The 20985-nt window shown below is 38.8% G+C and overlaps 2 protein-coding genes across 5 annotated transcripts in view; both read left to right on the plus strand.

Annotated features, from left to right (window-relative positions):
• The window catches only part of TFPI (tissue factor pathway inhibitor), a 147154-nt gene extending 132271 nt beyond the window's left edge, over positions 1-14883 (plus strand). For 2 of the 4 annotated variants that reach the window (XM_039494714.1, XM_039494715.1), the window contains exons 5-8: positions 2257-2433; positions 3316-3411; positions 10078-10278; positions 11827-14883. In XM_039494714.1, the coding sequence (XP_039350648.1) occupies positions 2257-2433; positions 3316-3411; positions 10078-10278; positions 11827-11933 (581 nt within the window). In that variant the 3' untranslated portion in view covers positions 11934-14883. Of the gene's footprint in view, positions 1-2256; positions 2434-3315; positions 3412-4209; positions 4434-10077; positions 10279-11826 lie in introns of those variants that run through there. The other 2 variants (XM_039494717.1, XM_039494718.1) reach the window with 2 other exon arrangements.
• A 5862-nt stretch (positions 14884-20745) lies between these two features.
• The window catches only part of CALCRL (calcitonin receptor like receptor), a 101324-nt gene continuing 101084 nt past the window's right edge, over positions 20746-20985 (plus strand). The window contains exon 1 of the mRNA XM_039495297.1: positions 20746-20979. The gene's annotated coding sequence lies outside the window, so the exon portion shown is untranslated. The remainder of the gene's footprint in view (positions 20980-20985) is intronic.

A 20985-nucleotide genomic window follows, 5' to 3' on the forward strand; every position in this document is an offset into this window, starting at 1 on the left:
CCCCCCAGCACTCCTGCCAATGCCTGGCACAGACAGCTGAGGCTCCCGCTGTCAGCAGGAGCGTGATTATATTTTGTTATTTTGACAAAATATGCAGAATTTTGCAGAATTTTAAAATATTGTGCACCAGATTTTTAATATTTGACAGAATTCTCCCAAGAGTAGTTGTGCAGCATTTGGTGAAAGACCCTTCCCCTTTGCTGGGCTTATTGTCTGAGATAGCCTTTTAGTGCCATTCTATATAAGAACTATCTATCTCATTTAAATTCTCAGCTGAAAGCATAGTGTCTCCCTACCCACACCACTCAACTTCATTGTCCTCTGTGAAGTGCATTTTGTAACTCTGAAGTGCCTGGGGATGCATTTTGTATGAATGATGCTAATCCAAATGATGTTATGCTTGACTTTTATTGTTAATGTATTTACTGGCAGAAGATGCAATTTTTCAATCTAACTACAAACAGCCCAGATGTAAAATGAAATTTAGGTAGTAAACAATTTTTGATTATTGACTTTGGTTACTTAAAATAAAATATTAAGATAGTCTGATTTAAATTTTAATGATGATATCTGCACATTATCTCAATGAAGTGTGTCAAAAAGCTTTGCTAAGTACAAGACATCAACAGCATTTCTAAGCAGAGCTCTGGGAAGGATGGAAGTTTCATTTCATAAAGCATTCTGAGATTTTGAAACGTGGCTTCATTTAAAATTTGGGTCATTTTGACAAAATGAAAATAGTATAACAATATAATAGAAAATATTTTAAAAAATGAAATGAAAATAATTTCAAAATGAAAAATCAAAATGTTTTGTTCTGAAAATGTTGACCTGGGACATTTGGACATTGCCAGAACTTTTTTTCATGTTTTTCTATTCTGATGTAATCGACCTAATTTCATGATGTGTTTTGATTTTGATGGAACTGCATATTCTGATGAAAAATGGTTCCATCAATGTTTCACCAACCAGTTCTATTTCTAAGACAGACTGAAATTATGCATTCCTAATATAGGGTATGGGTGCTTTTATAAAATAGGTATTATTGTTAATAATAAATTAATACAATTCATAAATATTATTTGAATGTAACACATTATAATAAATATATCAATATACAATATTCCATAATGGTTCTGAATTAGCTGGTTTGGTCAAATGTGTGTCTGATAAGTGACACTTTTTAAATTATGGATCAGAGTCTGCTTTCATTTATACCAGAGTTAATTCTAAGCAACTTCACTGACTTCAGTGGGATTACTGTAGATTTACTTGGTGTAATTGACCATTTACATTCAACTGGCAGGCCACAGTGGCTCAGACAGATCCATTCTCACTATTCTATATCTCACGCATAATGAATGTTTTGTGTGGTTGCCTAAATATACATTTACCTAATTAGTCCGTCAATCAGATACAGAATGCATATTTCAAAATATGTGTACCTGACAGTTCAGAATGACTCAAAATCACAGTTAGGTTTTATTTCCTGCATAATTTTATTTCTTAACTTCTTTTAGAGAAAAATCAAATAAAATGAATATCTACACTTTAAGGCTAACCTTAGGGCTATGTCACAAGCTAACAAAATCAAGGATCGTTTTGCTTTTCCCTTTACTGCCATAGCCCAAGATGATGGGTCTTTAGATCTCTGGATTAATCTTGTCTGAATATTGTATGATTTTCCCATATTTTCTTGGTTTGTGCTGTAATCATGTAGTACTAACTGAGATTCAAAAGTGATGCTAAACCTCACCCCAGGTTTCTATCTCATTGTACAGCAGTTCAATGTCTGAGACAAAATATACTCTGAATTTTTCTGTTCCTTTAAGTTATGTCCCCTTTTCCCTTCCCTTCCATTTTAGCATTAGTCCTTTATACCTCCTTCTCTCTGCTTCTATAATTCCCACTAATACTGACTTGATGCATTTATCAAGTGGTGAATAATTTGTAGTAAGATTCAGATAAGATAAGCAAGACACAATTCTTTCTTTCTTTTGCTTGGTCATCGAATCTTGTGTTTCAGGTCACAGAGATAATTCGCTGGAGCTTTGCTGTATGATAAGTGAGGAGCAGGCAATCAAAATTATTTTGCTCTCATGCTCCAATGCAGTATTGTGTGGAATTTTTGTTAGTTTTTTTCACTCCTTAGTCCGAAGTTACAGGCCTCTCTTAAAAAGATTTTCTAGTTCTGTTGTAGTTTTGATCACAGAGAACATGGGTTATTTTTTACTCCTCAATCTTTATTTTCAACAGAAAAGCCCAACTTCTGTTTTATGGAGCAAGACCCTGGAATCTGCCGAGGCTATTTTTCCAGATATTTCTATAACAAGGAGTCACAGCAGTGTGAAAAGTTCAAGTATGGTGGATGCCTGGGAAATCAGAACAACTTTAAGGCCTTGGAAGAATGCCAGATTGCCTGCCAGGACAATTGTAAGTTTCTTGTTGTTGTTATTCTCATTTTTATTTTTATTTTTGTATGAAGAAGGTATTGTTTTAAGGGATTTGTGGGGAAGGAGTATAATGCAAATTAAGGACCTGGATTCTGCAATAAGCAGTGCATTGAGCCAGCGCATTTAGCCATGAACAATTAAGGTGTTTTTTTGTTTGTTTGTTTAAATAGCATAAAGCTAGTACTGGTTATTTGGCACTGCTTAGTTCCAATGAATATTGCAGAATTCCTGATTCTTTCAGTTAAATATCTGTACATATTTTCATCTTTACAATTCCAGTAAAATATTCATTAACGTTGTCTAGTGTTCCTAAAAAATATTTAGAATATTATAATTTTTAAAAAATTCTTTTAAATCAAAATGAATGTGTTCGATATCACATCCCTAGTGCATATGCAAATTTCATTGATTAAAAGTCCATTTCCCCATGCCTGAAATAAGAGTAAATTTTTATATAATACAAAAGACAATTAATGGAAAAAATACAGGGCCATGTGGGATATATTGGTTTAGCTCCACTGATTTCAACAGATCTATATCATGCCTCGTTTCTGGCCTGAATCTGGATAAGGGCCATATGAATGAGTTTTATATGTGCAGTGACTAGAATGTTGGCAGTGCAACAACTAAAATAATGAATTTCAGATAAGATCTTAAATTATTCGGTGGACAGAGTGGTCCTAGGATAGCATTTATACCAATCCCATAGGGTAAAAATACCAGTGGGTTGCAGGAAGGTTGGTTTTTAGTATTATTAATTCCACACTTGGAGTCAGTCAAACCAATATTAGTCACATGTTAGTTTCAAGGTCTAGGCTGTCCAGATATCCCTTTAGTCACTATTTCTCTATTTTTCTTTCAGCAAATTCATTGCAATTAGACCAACATGCAGAACACCCCATCATGATGAACAATAGCTCTCCCGTTGCAAAGCCCAGTGAGTTTCCAAGGCTTTTGGGTAAGAATTTCCTTTTGAAGTTGCATGGGTAAAACAAATGGAGATGACAATTCCTCTGAAAGTGAAGGGGTAAAGAAAATATTATCTAGAGATCTACAGACATTAAGAAATGCTTTGCCGCAAAACATAAATTATTTGTACATGATTTGTATGGTAGAGACTGAAGAGTTTTCTTCTATGGCCTGGAGTAAACATTGACATGTAAGAGACACTAAAATTTACTATTCTTTAAGTGTAATGACTATGTGAGACACATAATTACCATAGGAAAGATTAAATTCAGTTACTGTATGGCGACAGAGAAAGAGGAAGTGAATAAATATGAGCCATGTCTGATCCTACCTGAGCTTTTCCCACATAGAGACCAGGGTGTCTGCCTTCCATACATAGCAAGAGTTGCTTGGCTTTTTCCTTCTATGCCAAATGAATTCTCTGCTGGTGATTTGCAGCCGGATTACAGACCCTTTCAGCCACCTGAATGGTCCAGAGGGGCCATAACCAGATTTCGGAATTTGGACCAATAAAATTATCAGACCTGATTCTCATGTACACTAAAACCATTTTACACTACTCTGGTAAGGGGGTATAAGTAACATGGGTGTAAATTAAATTTGTATCCATTTCAAGGCTGTCAGAGAGGTGTAGAGTCAACTGAATGCAAATAAGCCTCGGGCCCTTCGACTCTGACGTTAGCTCTGGACAAGTTTCCACAGTTGAGGACTGTGCATTAGAAATTGAGAATTTGTCCAGGCTTTGAAAGGTAAATGTGGTTGAGGCATGTCAATTTGTGATCCACAGTTGTACAAGAGGGAATACGCAACAGCTGGGAAAAGACTGATCTCTCTCACCAAGTCTTTCTGATGGTCTTCTGCACTTGTACTCACATATACTTCCTGAGATTGGGTGATGGCTAATGCATTCACTGATCCTTTGGTGTTTGACATCGGCTATAAGATAATGGATGGGGAATGTATCAGTGCTCTTTGCCTAGTAAGATTTTGATAATAAACTTTGGATATTTATTCGCTTGTGTTGTGTTACATTTCTTGCGTGATGATATTCACTGTTGGGCTGAGGATAAGCTTTTGTGACTCTGTCTATTTTGGGTACTAGTTTGCAGCATTTGATGCTGAGACAGCAACTCACAGTTGCTGAAATAGCTAAGCTTGAAGCAGAGAGGACAGCATTTTGGATGATTATTTTGCTGAAAAGTCTTACATAAGTGGAAGCTTTTTCTAACAAGAAAGCATAAATACAGAGTCATAATAGCATGTGAATTCCTTGAGATATATTTACTAATTATGTGAGTCTGAAAATCTCACACACAACAATTGTGTGAAAATGAGACGGCATAATCAATCACATTTTTTTTTCTAAAGCATTTTCTATTTTTAAATAAATGGGCATGTTATGGACCCAATAAAGAATGCTCTCCACAGAATCACTCATTATAGGAAATATATTAACATACCATTGAACATTTATTTAATCTCTGTTTCAAAGAAAGAAATGTGTTGTTGGTGATAGATCTGAAGCTGCAGAAACATCAAATAAATAAGCTACCAACAAACCTATTGCCATACAGAGAATTGAATTCTTCTATTTCTAGATGGAGCTATATTTCTTCTTTAAGTGCAAATCTGAAACTTCTTGCAGTGTTGCTCACTATGATCATCCTGCTGACAGAAAAGATCATTTAGGCTGATTCTCCTTCTGGGTGTAAATCACAGGGTAACTTCATTTTACACTGCTGGAAAACCAGAGAAAGTGAGCCGAGAATCAAACCTTTCATTTTCTGATGGAACAGAAGGGGGAAGCTGACTTGTGATATTCTCCACACTACACTGTGCCATTTAAACATGGTACAGGAGTGAAATCCAATTATCAGCACAGTTCATATGGAATTATGCAGGTTGTCAATTCCTATTCTTGTTACTAAAAGATTCTCTCCAAACATGGCCCTGACACTCTACTGGGGTAAATTGGCATTGCTCTACTTGTTAACATACCTTTAGCAATTTATACTCACAGATCTGGTCTGTTGGATGCAAGATCTGATTATCTGGTTAACATTGTAACAGTTCTGCAATTTATGTGAAGATTGTTCCGTTTTCTCTTCCCTGACAACCAGAAAGCTGAGACCGAAGTTTAGGTACTGCAATAAAGTAGGGCTCGGGGAACAGTTTGGTGGTATCTCTGAAACTATTAGATATATGAAAGATAACACAGCAAACGTGCATTGTGTCACACTTGGCTCTTGGACCATATCCATGGATGGAGGAAGAATGAGTGAGCTGGCTACTTCCTGCAAAGGAGTCCAAACAGCCTGTGTCCAGCCCTCAAGTATAGGACAGAGTCCCTGTTCAGTGGTGGATCTCTTTCCTTCCCTGTTTTTCAACAAATTTCAAAACTTTCCAGTCTGAGCACCCAAGGATCTCCAACTTCCCAGCTTCTGGCTTCTCATCAGGCAACCACACGTAGCTTTGGGGAGCCTGGAAGCTTGGGCTCCACAGGAGCCCACCAGGCAGACTGCCAGGTTGCCAGGGAGCTGGGTAACCCAGATGCCAAGGCCTGGCTTCTGTCAAAAGCTTCAACAGAACTGACCTGTTCTCATGGAATGTTTCTATTCCATTGTATCAGCAGTTTCTGATGGAAAGCTGTTTTTTGGAACACTTTCCGCCATCGCTACTCAGAAGCCTTCGCTCTGTTCCTTGCATGTGTACAATACAATGGATTCTTTCATTGCCTGTTTATGACCACATGGTACTGAGCTATGGGACATTTTATCTGGCAAATAATAAACATAGGAAGTCCAGGTTTATGAAATTGTCACTGGAAATCTAAAACCTGCAGAAATGAAGGGGTTTGGATAAACAGGAGAACAAGAATTTAGAGGATAAAGCCAAAAGTCTTTAAGGGTCATAGAGCTCAAGGCCAGAAGGGACCACCAGATCATCTAGTCTGCTGCCTGTATATCACAGAACACCACCACCCAGCCATCTGCACACAAACCCCAAATGGAAAAACTGCCTTGACTTCAGTGGGCTTTGCATCAAACCCATAATGTTATTTTAAGTGCCAGTAGAGTAACACTGTAGTTCCAAGCATAAAATAATTAGATGTCTGACACCTAATTAGAGCAGTCAGAGGTGTGATTGCAGAATGTGTAGACATAAGCAAGCTAGCTAGCCTACCAACAGCAGTGAAGTTGTGGCAGCACGGACTTCAGTGCAGGCTAGCTGCCCACGTAAGTACCCAGGATCCTGGGCAGGCTTGTAAAGATCATGCTGATGCCTGTGCTTCACTGATATTTTTTTTAAATCAATTAGTGTCTACTGCCTGTGCAACAAGACCTAGCCTTGGTAGCTCAAAGGCTGTCCAGACCTCTGTGTGGTCCACCCACTGCGGGTGGGGAGAGAGAGACACACTGTGCAAATGTGGTTACATACTTCTAACATGTTTTTTTAAATTGTGTCAGTCTCACATTGACGGAGACTATCACAATAGTCAGTATATTAAAATCAAAATCCGTTAATCACTGGTATAATTGTGGGACATGAAATCCACAATAGAGCTTGTTTCTTTTTATAATTACATTTTTTTCTTAATTACGGCCTTCATGCAGAGTTGCCTTTGTACATAGATGAAGGGTACAGATTTTCACAGGCTGGCTGTTTCCATGAAGCTGCACAAAATGCAGGGGATATGCAGGCATCCTGAAGACTGTGACAATCCATTTAAATGAGGATTGGGTAACTATTAGTCTTTTTATTTTTATTTTTACAAAATACCTTGGACAATGTGCAGCATAGTTTTTTAGAAACAATACAATTAGAAAGGATCCTGAATAGCGTTTGGATGTCACTCCGCAGGGTGTATTACACATACCTGGATTAGACCGTCCTTAGTCAACTGAAACTACTTCATCGGAGGAGGAAAGTTATGCAGGAATATCCATGAGCTGGCAGTTGGAGAGTTCATAGGGTTGCCACCTCTCCAGAATTGTCCTGGAGTCTCCAGAAATTAAAAATTAATCTTTAATTAAAGATTATGTCATGTGGTGAAATCTTTGTCCAATCAAAGTTGGCAACCCTAGTTCCACAGGGAGAGTCCATTATGGAAAGGAAATATGAGCTTTACAAAGTGTTAGCTGTCTCTCAATCATTGTGAAGAACCCATGTTCTTGGGGCATCTGCATGCATGGTCATGGTATTTTCCCAGAGGGTCAGCCCCGTGGCACTAATTCCCAGGGCACACTTGCTCGCAGCATGACAATTCCCTGAGGCAAGGAGTTTTTCTAGAAGATGAACAAACCAGGCAAGTAATTTATATTCCCAACTTAAACTCTGTGAAATATTATAACATCCCAGTCTCATCTACCCGTTGTCACTGATACGCCCTTCTTTTGTGTTTTTTCCAGGTTCAAAAGTTCCCAGATTAGCATAGGTAAGAATGTTGGTCTTTACTGCTTCCTGAAGGATTCTTTGTGTTTCAGACCATAATTTCATCTCCAGCTGAGGTCAGGATGAAATTCACTCTTGGCATAAACTTGCTCAGTTAGCTCTGGTGTACACAAGAAAGTTGCACCAGTTTATTAAACTAAAAGTTATTTTAAAACAGTGCATACACTTATCTGGACAGTCTCTTGTTTTGCTTTGCGTAACTTATTTAAAATTAATTTAAACCTATTCCTGTTTAATTTTAAAATAAACCTAGTTTAATCCAAAATAAGGTGTCCACACAGGAGTTTGCACTGGTTTAACTTAACCACTTTAAAAAGCACAGCTTTAGTTAAACCAGTGCAATTTATGTAGGCAAACTCCTAAGAAACATATTGCTGGCATTTTTCTAATCTTCGTATGAAGCATTGTCATTGATCTGTCAGACACAAAACACTGGTCCATTTGTTCTTTCTGGAATAACAATCCTTACACTCCAAACACAGTTCATGCAGTCTCTAATTATTCTCTCTCTCTCTCTCTCAGCAGTTTCAATGAACCCTTTTAGTTACATGATTACATCCCATACATAACACATTTATTCTCATACTGAAACCTGAAAAGACTACATTTACCTTAAAATACAATTAAAAATTCTTTACTCAATGTTTGCATTCAAAGAATTCTTGTTCAACACTGTAATGTTCTTAATGTCGCTTAAAAATTTCTAGTTCCATTTTACTGTTATTTTCCTCCCCTCCACAATTACTATTTTTATTCCTTCCCAGCAGTATTTCACACTCTTTTTCATAAAGCTATCCAGGAAACCTGTTAGCTAATCATACTTTATATGCAAATATTTTTGGTAATGAGAACATTTGTAAAACACGTAAAATGTTACTCATTTTTTTTTCCTTTCTTTTTCAGCTTGCATTTCTGGGCATTTCTAGCCACCTCGTAGCCTGATGCAGCTTGTCTGGTTCATCGTTCTGTATCTTCAGGATGCCTTCGGCTCTGTTATACTGCAGTCTCTCCTGAAAACGTCCAGCTGTTCTTTTCTCTGAACTGGCATTTCCAGCTCTCCAGCCTTGTGGCTTCTTCAAGAATCTCTGTCTGGCTTCTCACCGTCCACTTAGGAATCACAGTGTTTAGACTGATAAAATGGCTCCGATTCCCTTGAAACGTCAGCCTTCTTGCCTTCAGAAACTATATGCATAATTTTCACTTTGGCTTCTGAAATAGGCCTGAGCCTATCTGGGGTGATCGGTCATCCTGCTTCTCCAAGCTTTGATGCTCCTTCCAGCCTTGGTGAGCTCCCTGGACTTGGTTCAGCTTCCAGTCATTCTGGACACCACTTGTCCATCCTCCAGAGCTTCAGCTCTTACCCTTTCACTTGAAGTAACACAGAAACAATAAGAGCAATAACAAGACAGCAACATTCTGCTTGGAACCTTAAAAACGTAAATGCCATACTACTAACACCAGATTCCAGAAGCTTCTGTATTGATTGTTGCGCCTATTCTTCCCTTTCACTTCTTGGTTAGACTGCCAATCACACTGTCTGCTCTGTCTGGAATTTTCTTATTGGGCAATGTTGTTCTGACTCTGACCTTAGGTTTAGCCCTCCAAATCTACACAGCCGGGGCCCAATCCTGCAAGGTGCTGAGCACCATCAGCCCTCAGTGATTTGAAGGTGTGCAGACTCTCTGAGGAGCAGTCACTTCATTAGGTCTAGTAACGTTTTGGAGGTACTATTTTCATATAGTCAATGTTTAAATTACTCCTCTTTTTTTGCAAGGTGTGTCAGTTAAACCTTCTCACCTGTGATGTTAAATAGCACCTCTTTCTATAATGTTAGCTGAAAATATGAAGCATTTTGTATTACTACATATGCAGTGGGGCAAGTTCTGCTTTTTAGGCTTCAAATGTGAGGACAGAATTTGCCCTAGTATGTTGTGTGATCATGTAATGAAAGATGCTAGTGTAATGCATACTGTACATGTCCGGGGCAGAAGTAAAGTTGATATGAAATTTACCTATGAATTTCCTGAGCTTTGTGTGATTAAAAACTCATGCCTAATATTGCCTTAATGTACTTATTGGGGTGGGGTGAGGGGAGGGCTTGCTCACATTGTTCCTATGTATGTGTTTAAACTCTCCAATTTGTGACACTTAACATAACAGATAAGGAAACAGCACCAGACACTCAATGGTGCCTCTAACCAAGTTTTCTCAATGTTTTTAGAACCACCTCCTCTCCCTTCTCTCTGCATGACTCCTGCGGATCGAGGCCTTTGCAAAGCCAATGAGAAAAGATTCTTCTATGATCACTCAACTGGAAGATGCCATCCATTTAGCTACAGTGGGTGCGGTGGGAATGAAAATAATTTCACCTCCAAAAACTCATGTCTGAAGACCTGTAAGAAAGGTAGGGAAATCAACAGTGCAAAGAAGTTAAGCTTCTGCTGTCCAGAGCCTGAACATTTCACACTAGTGGGTCTGCTGAAACGTAACAATGAAAAGATAACAAAAAAGTGCTATGATTCTAGCAAAGAATTGCATATCAGATGTTTTATAATTGATCAAATAAAATATGCCTGTAGTACAACAAACATTTAATCAGTTGCTCGATCTATTAAATTCAGCAAATGATTATCTCCACAGCACAGTATGTTGTAATGTTAATTGGAATTATGTGGCCTTCTTTTAATAAAGCGTTTAAGCACATGCTTAACTTTCAGCCTGTATGTAATTCTGTTCCATTGAAATTAATAGGACAACTCACATGATGAAAGCACTTTGCTGAATCAGGGTCTTAAGGTCAGATTTCCAAAGGTGTTTAAGCACCTAAAAATCCACATAGGTGCTTCTGAAAATCCCATTAGGTAACTAACTTCTCTTGATTGCTAACTTGCTTAACCACTTTTGAACATCCCTCTAGGTGCCTATCCTCATCTTTAAGAACCTAAATACCTTTGAAAATCTGATCCTAAATGCTTAGCAGTTATAAAATGCAGACATATGTAATACCATGTTGTGCCAACACGCCCCATCTGCCCCAAGTAGCAAGTGATCAACTTTGTAAAATGAACTCGCTTTTGGGTTTGCTCATTTGTCACTGTGGGAAAGAAGTGCTGATGTGAAATCTCAAGACTCTTACACAAGTTCTTTCTGTCTCTGTCTTCCCTGCCTGAACATTGGAGTAAATAGGAAAGCATACTTCCCCCACATTGTAACATGGCTCTCGATGTTCACAATCAGCATAATAATAATGGTGGTAAATCAACCTTCACTGGAACAAATAAAATGGGGATGCTCAATGTGATTTTGGGATGAGACATCCACTTTACTGCCTGTGCACAAAGGGCCAAATTGTGCGTTCAGTTACACATGTGAAAGTCAGCTCTATACAGAAGGTGAGCGCAAACCCTGTGCACCGCTGAAGCCCTCCAAATAGGGCATCAATGAGACTTATGTGTCACAAGGCCTTGTGCTGATCTCTGTACAGGGATGAATTTCACCCATTGACTTCATTAGCAGTTTTATGTGTGGATCCATAGAACATCTACCTTACTGCAGAATAGTACAGATTTTTTTTTCAAAAGATTAGAGTCATTAAGAAACATTAGGCCTAATTCTGTTGTCACTGGTCTGATCCAACTCTCGTTACAGGCAATGGGACTCTTGCCATTGACTATCGTGGGCTTTGGATCAGGTCCACTCACAGTACTGTAAATCAGACTTAACTCCTTTTTAGAGTCAGTGGAGTTACACCAGTGTATGTAAGAGCTGAATCAGGCCCATGATCCCAGCTGATTGCACACATTCTGCTTTAAGCTACACCAGTGTAAATCTGTAGTAACTCTAGTATGGAAGTACACAGGTGTAACAGAAGAATCTGGCCCTTCTTTATTTTCATATGATATGGATGTCTTATTTGGTACAGCATGTAAAATTAATTTTTGTTTGCCATTAGATTTCAGTAAAAAACAAGGACGAAGAGGTTTATTGAAAATCAAGCGAAAAAGAAAGAAACAGCCAGTGAAGGTGACGGAAGATGAAATCATCATTGAAAGGATATAACTTCTGCTGTTATAAAAGAGAAATGTGAACTACTCCATTATCTTTCATCTGTGAACAAAAGTATTAACGACAGCATTTTGAAACTCCTTACTGTACTGATCATTTGATTATACATTATTGGATGGCTTATCTATTTTGTTTTGTTTTGTATTCCTCTTTCATGTGTGCTAAGTGATCAGCATTTAATTTTTCTCTGATAAACTTAGTTAAGAATGCAGTTTGGCAACGTACACTCACCAACAGAGCTGAGGTAGGACAAAACAGACTGTGGGTGTATATCTGAGCCACAATGATTCAAAGATCAGGCAGGCTTCACCTAGTCTGTTTTATTGTCTTGTTTGTCTCCCTCTGGAAACTTTCTTCTCAAAAGGACGTATAGTGCTTTTTATATAGGAGAATGAATAATTCATTCCTGAATACAGATAGAGAGCTATTGCTAAAAAGAGAGACTGGGCCTGATTCTGATCTCATTTATTATACATTGTGTAAACCAGGTCTTAACTCTGCTGGAGTCCGTGGAGCCAGACTGCTGTAAATAGGGTGTAGGATCAGAGTTAGTCCCACTAAGACCACAAAGAGAATATTCAAGTCATAAACGTGTGGAGAAATGTCACTGTGGATATTCACAAAGCCCAAAGTATATCAGGGACACCGATCTCTACAGTTGAAGTCATCAAGCCTCACCTTGTTGTGGCAATGGAGACATGGCTGACAAGATAATAGTTCCCCATAAAGCATGTATATCTTTGTCTATTTACAAAAAATTGTAAGTAAGTTGGGCATTTTAAAGGTTTCATGACATGTCCTGTCCCTTTGAAAATATAATAGATGCTGGATAGGTTTGGTTTGGTTTTGTTTGTTTTTTAAAAAGAGCATTTATCATTTGGCAATAAAGGCTTTGTATATATAAAAATGAACTGGTTTTCAGAATACTTATCTTAATTGATATGGCCCTACTTCCATGATATGTGAGCCCCTCACACTCATAAATATACCTTTCCTCACTATACTGTTGAGCCATACGAAATTGTTCTTATCACTGATTTACAGACAGGGAACTGAAACAGAGAAACTAAAGGCCAGATTTTTAAAGGTATTTTGGTGCTTAAAAATGTAGATGGGTACTTTGGAAAATCCCAGTAGGTACCTATCTGCTTTTTTAGGCACTTAAATACCTGGCCCTATGTGACTGTTTCAAGTCACACAGAAAATTGTTGCAGAAGAAGGAACTGAAGCTATGTCTGCTATGTACAAAGATAGTGCCTCAGCCACTGAACCATCCTTCTGTTTAGTATGAGTTGTCTGAGTGATTTCAGAAGCCTATGTGTTTTGTATTGTTTGTCCTCTGCTACATTTTGTGCTACTACTGCTTTGAAAAATGCTTCTAGGACTGAAATACTCACTAGAAAATATGATGCCTTAGTCTTGTATCTTTAATAAAACTCTGTGAGGAGCAAAGAATTATAATGTGATAACTGCTTGACTGGACCAAATTGAGCTCTTCTTCACCAGTGCAAATCCAGAATAACTCCAATAACTAGTGAAGATCAATAGTGTCGTTTCTCCCCACGTGTAATGGGTCTGATTCTGATCTCACTTACTGCAGTTCAAAGTCTACACTGGGGTAACCAACAGCATAACTTGCTCCAGCAATCACATTATGACTGCACTCCTCAGTCCCAGTGAAGCATGTTAGGATCTTTGGCTGAAAGATTCAGTATACTGGGAAAATCAGATGAAAATATGTTAAATCAAACCTAGAATGAGAAACATATTCAGTATTATATAAGGAAGCTTAGTCATAAAGTGTGCAGATTATGAACTGCATTGTAATGGAGCAGATAACTTTATTAGACATCTGGGCAAGTTAGTAATGATAAGTGCAGCTAGAAGGCCTGATCTTGCATGGTTATGCAGGCTAAACTCCCATTGAGTTTAACTGTATGTATCAGAACTGTCTTGTCCAATCATTGTAATATAGCGATATGCACAATTGTGGGAAACAGAATCTTGGTTTTTCATTTTAGCTGAAAATGAGCCCCTCCAGCAGGGTTGTGACTCCCTCCTCCCCCCCTTGCAGCATTCTGAGGTGTTGGCTTAGTACTAGCTCAAAGGAAAAACTGCCCCCTACTGAATCTCCAACCCTACTTTCTGGAGCACCTGGGTCTGTCTTGGAGAGCACCCATCCAAGCACTGTTTGTCAGCCATCAGAATCCTGCAGAGTATATGAGATCTGCAGAGATATCATCCTGAAGTGCTACATGGAGCTCAAAAATGCCATTTTAAGATATTCTGGGCCTGGTTCTCACTTACACTATGGGCCATTATACCACTCTGGCAATATCCCTTTAAGGCACCATTACACTGCTAGAGCAGTATAAAGGGGCCCTAGTGTAAACGAGCATCAGGCCCCTATTCTTTAGTAGTAAGAGCAGAGTTCTCAAACCAGCAGCAGTTCTAAGATGGATTTGCATTGTCTTTTCTTAGGGAAAATCCTTTCTTTTCCATCAAGTCTGCTCCATGGCTGCCATTGCAACCCCAGGGTGTCACCGTTTGCAATGTTGAGACTGTAAAGAAGCTTAAAGTAATGGGACCTTCCGTAGTATGTAAATCAGACAAATATTAGTTTCACCTATTACTTCATGTACTAAGAAAACATATTGCAAGTGGATTAATTGTGTATGTGTCTTCTTCAATCCAAAGCATTGTTACTAAAGTGAAAGCTGAAATCAGACTTTCACTTTATGCAAAACCCTGTCTTTACTGTGTGGTTTTTATAAAAGTGAAAATCTGCTAAATATTGTTTGCAATATTGTTAACCCTGTTGTCTTTTAAAACTGTAATAACCAGGAGTTTCATGAAACATTGTTCTCTTCTTTTATCCGTGCATTTGTTTCTGTATGGTAATCTGGATTTTGTAGCATAGTAATAAATGGAAAAGTTTATGATATTGGTGTTTTGTTATCATGTGAAATATTCTCTTACACTCTTCATAATTAAATGGCTCAATTTGGCAGAACCTCAGTTTGATTAATTCGCACCACTAACAAGGCAATGCAGGAATTGTTTACATTTTAAATCTATTTTCCCCTTCTGCCCAAATAAGGAGAGCAGCTCTTCACTTGGGAAAGTGATCCAGATAAAAGGATCCGTTCCTGGATTGTACAGTGCTTATTACTGTGAGTAGCCCCACTGAAGGGATCACCATGGATCAGCTTGCAGGTAAGAGGCTGGGCAGTTGACAGAGGGCAGCCCAAGGAAGGAGTGAGTGGGCTTGAAGTATCATTGACACCCCCTCTTCCCTTGTGCCTTGGCTTGCCACTGATTCCCCCAGGGGAACGGAGTGCTATGCTCACTATGGGGAGTTAAAGCCAACACCACTTCCTACATGATGCACCATATCATAGAAAACTATGTGCAGCAGTAAGTACTTGCAGGATTGGTCTGTCTATCGTAAAAAAGCAAAAAGCTTTTTTTTAAAAGATGAAATATTTTAAATATACAAAACTGGTCCTGTTTTCTGAAGAGCTGAACCTCTGCCTCCCTGCTTGAAACGGGATCCCTTCATTCTCCTCCCTCCACTGCGCCAAGGAATCCTGACATCAGGTTTCCTCAGCTGCTGACTGTTCACAGAACCCTGCTTAAAGGGACAGTCCCTCTACAGGATGAAGGGGAGGGAAAGGTGGTCATTTGGCATGTCAAAATCTAATATAACCTGGGGCTATCTTTCATTTATGCCCTGAGCTCTGCAGTGTTGGTGGGGGATGATGTCCACCTGCTTCTCCCCAGACTGATTTTTGCTCCCATATCAATCCCCCATGTGCAGATCAACAGTGCGCACCACACGGTTTACAGAGGAGACTACTTAGGAGTTTTCAGGGCATAACCTTGGCCCATTGTTATTAGAATGGTATTAATGATAAGATTACATTTATCGTGCTTCTTTCATCCTGAAGAGGATCCTTTGCTGCTTTACAAATCATATCTATGAGAACGTTGCAGTAGGTAAACAAAATAAGGGCTATGCGTGAAGGCCACAGTGTGCACCACAGGAGGAGAGGGTGCAGAGATGGTATGAAGCTCAATGTGTTCTTCCACAGTCCAGGGTGACTCCCATGGTTGGCATAAATTATAGCAGCCTGGAGAATTTGATTCTAAGTGTTCTCCATTAGAGGGAAGAGCAATGAATTGAAGAGTAGGATCAATAATGTTAAGTGACTCAGCAATACCCAGTGTTTCCATCCAGAAAAAGGAGTTCGGCATTATCAGACAGACATGTATTGCACAGCTGGGGTGAAATCCTGGCCTCATAGAAATCAATGGCAAAACTCCCCTTGACTGCAATAGGACCAGGATTTCACCCCAGAAGAACATGAGTCATCCCTCTTTGAATGTGCAGGATTTTGGCACGCATCAGTCATCTGGGAAGTGTTATTACAGTTCCCCTCCACCTATCCTGTTTCCTTAAGCAGTAAGGGCTAGTATTTGATTTTTAAAAATTCTTTCTTTGCATTCCATTTAACATCGGAAAAGACTCATGTTCCCACAAATTAATCCCTTATTGGCTATTTATCCTTCTGAGGGAAAGCCACCATAGCCTGATCTGTCTGTCCCCGGATATTATCCACAACAGAGCTTCCTTTCATTTTCCTTTCTCTCATTCAGATAGCACCTCTTCCTCTGCTCAGTGTGACGCTCTCAGAGCAACTAAACTCAGAGTAATCAACGGTGACAAAGTGGGTATGTTCTTATTGTTTTGTCTGAATACTGTGTGCATCAGTTTCCCTTATGTATTATTCAAGTGTCTAGGTGGTGGGACAAGGGTGTGTGATCCTTGCAGAGTCCCTAGGGGCAGTTGTGACTGCCTGGGGTATCCTATATCTGTATCCTGGTAACTGATGGCCGGGGATACAGAGGTAGCTGGAGGAGATGGAAAACAAAGTGAGACATGCAGGCCAGGTGACCTGCTTGCCCAGAAAAGAGACAAAGTAAGGAGACGGGGCAGCAGCTCATGACTAGGGCTGGCTGCTGGAAGCTGGTCAGCCTCCTGGGGGAGAGCCCAGGGCTTTGGGCTCTGGATCCCCCAAGATGGAATTTGCTGAATGTTCCTGCTTTCTATACTAACAAGATCTGTTCTATGCTGTGTTCCCATCAACTAATAAACTCTTCTGTTTTACAACGCTGGCTGAGAGTCACTGCTGACTGCAAAGTTGGGATGCATGGCCCTTTGGGGGGGTGAAAGGCTTTCCCAGGCGTCCCATCCAGGTGGACTCGCTGCAGGATGCTCACAGTGTTAACAGGGCTGCTGAATGCTCCAAGGTCAGACCCAGGAACAGGCTTCTTGCCCTGGTGAGAATGTGCACTGAAGGAAAACATGCTGCACTAGAATCCTGCCTGACTTCATTCAGCGCTGTTTCAGAGCACCAACACTGTGATTCTGTGACACCAACAGGTACATTTGCTCCACAAAGACAGTTAAAAGTGAATGCTGAATCTTTATTGGATAACAGAGTTGGTTTGATGGAAAGAATGAAGGGATTTAGCCCCAGGTTACAAAAATCAGAAAACTGAATGCTATGTTAGTGACACCAATAACCATATTCCTGGCATTTAAAATATTTCATCAGTTCCTTTCTTTAGCCAGAATTCATTCAGATTATTTTGAAGTAAATTTAGACTCTGTTCAGAACTTTTATTTTCTTTTCACTTCTTAATTCTCATAATATGCTCACCCCATCACTTCTACTATTCTTCTAATCTGTATTCTCTTTCCTCCATTCTACTTATTTTTCTCGTAGTTCTCTTCTCTCTCTTCTCACCACCATCACACCCGCTTTAAGAACCAGTATATTTCTTTACATTTTAATAAGATGTCTGCCCTTCCAGATTCAGCGTGTTCCTGCATATTAACCTGCAAGTAAATTTTGTTCCTCACAGCTATTTCCTTAAGGTGTTATCTTCATTTTAAAATTGGATTAGTTTAAAAATAAAATGAAATATAGATAGATTGCAGGAAATAATTCATGAAAATTTTCATGCTTTGTGTCTATAAAACTGGGTACGTTAGAGATCAGAACTTCAAAGAGTTTGGAGGGTTTCTTTGAGAAAGTACCCATGTTGTATCCATAACCTTTTCTGAATGTACAGCAGAACATTTAGTCTACAAAACAAATCTGAAGAGCTATCAAAAATAGTCTCTCATTGGTCTATAGGTAACTCAGTTTTATTTAGGAGGAAAATAACATGTGAACAGCATGTGTTCAGCCTTCGTATTTCTGCTCATGTCTAGAACCAGAAAATGGCTAAAAATGGATGGGGAAGAAAGTTATCTGAACTTTTTTCAAACCTCATTCATGTTCACATTGTGTTTGGCCTAACAAGTTGTATACGGTAATTTCTTATATTATCAGAAGTGGTCTGTGCAGCCCCTTCCAGCAACTATGTTTTCGTCATGCAAACTATGCAATGAAAACTGATGTTTAAATGATGTACGGGTGAATGCTGAACGCTAGATGGCAGCTTTACACTGCACATATCATAGTCTTCTAGGTAGCTAGAGAGTAATGTTTTCCCCTGCCCCGATTTAAAAAGGTTTTCTCCAGTATAGTTCATAGCTGTTAACATGATATAAGAACTTTTTTGTGTCTTGTTTCTTGTGCTTGGTTGATTCACATAGTGTTACTTCATATGTTTTGGCAGAAGAGCTCTGAATTAGCAAATCTTTGGTGCACAAACCTGTTCTGTTTAACTTACTGTATATATTGATTCTGTTAGACTTACTATATATATGGTAGGGTGTCAATCTTTTGGCTGCTCAGATTTATGTTTAAACCTAGGACCTAATGATCCAAGATTTTTCCTTTTTATAAAGTTGATCTGGATCATCAAGTCTTGGGTGTAGTCATAAGGCTGAGACCCTTGACAGATTTTGGTGATCCTACCACATCTACAGTAAGCTAAATATTGCTGGAGCTCTTAGTTTTAAAACAATTATAGGAAATAACTTTATTTGCCAAAGAGAAATTGTGAATTTTAGAGATGTTCAGGTAATAAAACACTCACTTCTTTTTATACATACTCTGCTTCCATGGACAATTCTGCGTGCTTGGGTTAGTTGCTTCCCAAAAAGAAAGAGTGAAAAGCTCAATCTACATAACTACCGTACTAATTATTACATTCCTGTATGTTTTGCTTAGATATTTATCATGACAAAGAACTAATTTCACATCAGTGTTCAGGTTCAAATTGCTTCTCCTTATTTTCTAGCTCTTTATAGCCCAGCAGTGCTGCTAGAGAACAGGGTCTAGGCACTTCCATATTTCCATGATACCGCTTCCTTTTAAAACTATAAGCCAGTTTTACACTAAAGGTAAGGCCATTGTCCTGTGTGGAGTTACTCTTGATTTACATAAGTGTGAGTTCAGAATCAGACCCAGTGTCTAGTTTATTTCTGCTTGCATTGGCCAGAAATTTAGCATATCAATTCTTAGTTTGTGTGTTTGTTTAAAAAGACATACATTGATCATACTTTATTCTCAAACATTTCTCACATTGATTTAAGATCTCTGCTCCACTTAGATGCAAATGAGGCAGATGGCCATTAAAGTCTCAATCCTGCAAATACTTATCTCATGAGAATCTTTACATAGATGTGTGGTTTCATTCAGTTCAATGGCACTACTTGTGTGTGAGAGTTAGCAGGATTGGAGTCTAAAACGTCTTGAGCTCCCATTTGTTTTGGATTATGGCATTGTCATTTACATTTTCAAAATATCTATTGATTTGGGAAGCCTACAGTTTTGGATGGCCAGTTTAGTACACCTGAAAGAGACTTGATATTTTGAGGACAAGTCATCAGCACCTCAAAAAGTCATGTCCCAGTTCCAAAATCTATTGACATTAGTGGAAAGACTTACATTAACCTCAGTGATCTTAGACTCAAGCTCTAAACTTGTATGTTCTCAAGAATTCTCAAGCTGGGCAACCAAAAATTAACATTTTCTGAGATCACTAGCCACTTTGGAAAATGTAGGTCTGAATTCTGTCCAGCACTGATCCACATGGCCATTTTTATTTTATTTTACCTTTGTTACCTCTGTGCCGGCAACACCTTGATATTTTCTCTTGCACTCATGCAATCTCAATTTTATTTTATTTTATTTTTTGCAACTGAAAAAAAGGGGGGAGGGTGAGACAAGAACAACCTGGTAGTTTTAATTTAATATTTATCTGCATGTGGAGATTTGATTCTGATCTTTAACATAATTTTATTCTTCCAATATTAAACTATTTCTGGGTATATCTTCTTAGCACTTAACAATCAAATGCCTAGAGTAACATACAGTGCTGTCATCTGTAGAAAGGATTCTGTCAGAGACGGTCAGGTCACTGAGCTAGTAAGTAAGAACGCAGCTATTGTCCTAAATTATTTGTTTATGAGTAAAGATTTAGGTTGGTTTATTTATCTGGAACTCGTTTTAAACTGGGGAAAGAATGAATATTTTCAGATTCACTTCAAGGCACTAGTTTATCTGGATGGCAAGTTTCAACAGATCTCAGTGAAGATGAAAGGAAACTAGCTTTCACTAGGAACAATACATTTGGATACCACATGAAACATGTCAGTGTTCAGGCTGCCTCCAGTTCTTGTGTGGGAATACAAGAGGAGCTTGCTTTCCGGGGGTGTACTATTTGAGAAAGAAAGAAATTTAATACTACTAAATGCAGGCGGGGTCAGAGTGATGTAACAGGAAGCTCTGATGTTTCCCTTCTGCTGCTGATCACTTACATTCTGACAACCCTTCCAATTCTCCTCAGAGCAACCCCCCTCTCCACAGAAGACCAGAGTAACCTCTTACATTAGAATCATCAGACTCTGATAAACTGGATTATACCCAGCTTGCAGGATCAGATTGTAGGTCTCTTATCATTCGCCACCTTGCTGGGGGGAGGAGGAAGAATCACACTCTTTCATAAATTGAAAGGCAAAAATCAAATTGAGGATCCAAGAGTTTATTTGAATTTTTTTCCAAAGGAACTGTGTTTGGTGAGT

This window comes from Mauremys reevesii, linkage group 11 (assembly GCF_016161935.1).
Source record: "Mauremys reevesii isolate NIE-2019 linkage group 11, ASM1616193v1, whole genome shotgun sequence".
NCBI lineage: Eukaryota > Metazoa > Chordata > Testudines > Geoemydidae > Mauremys > Mauremys reevesii.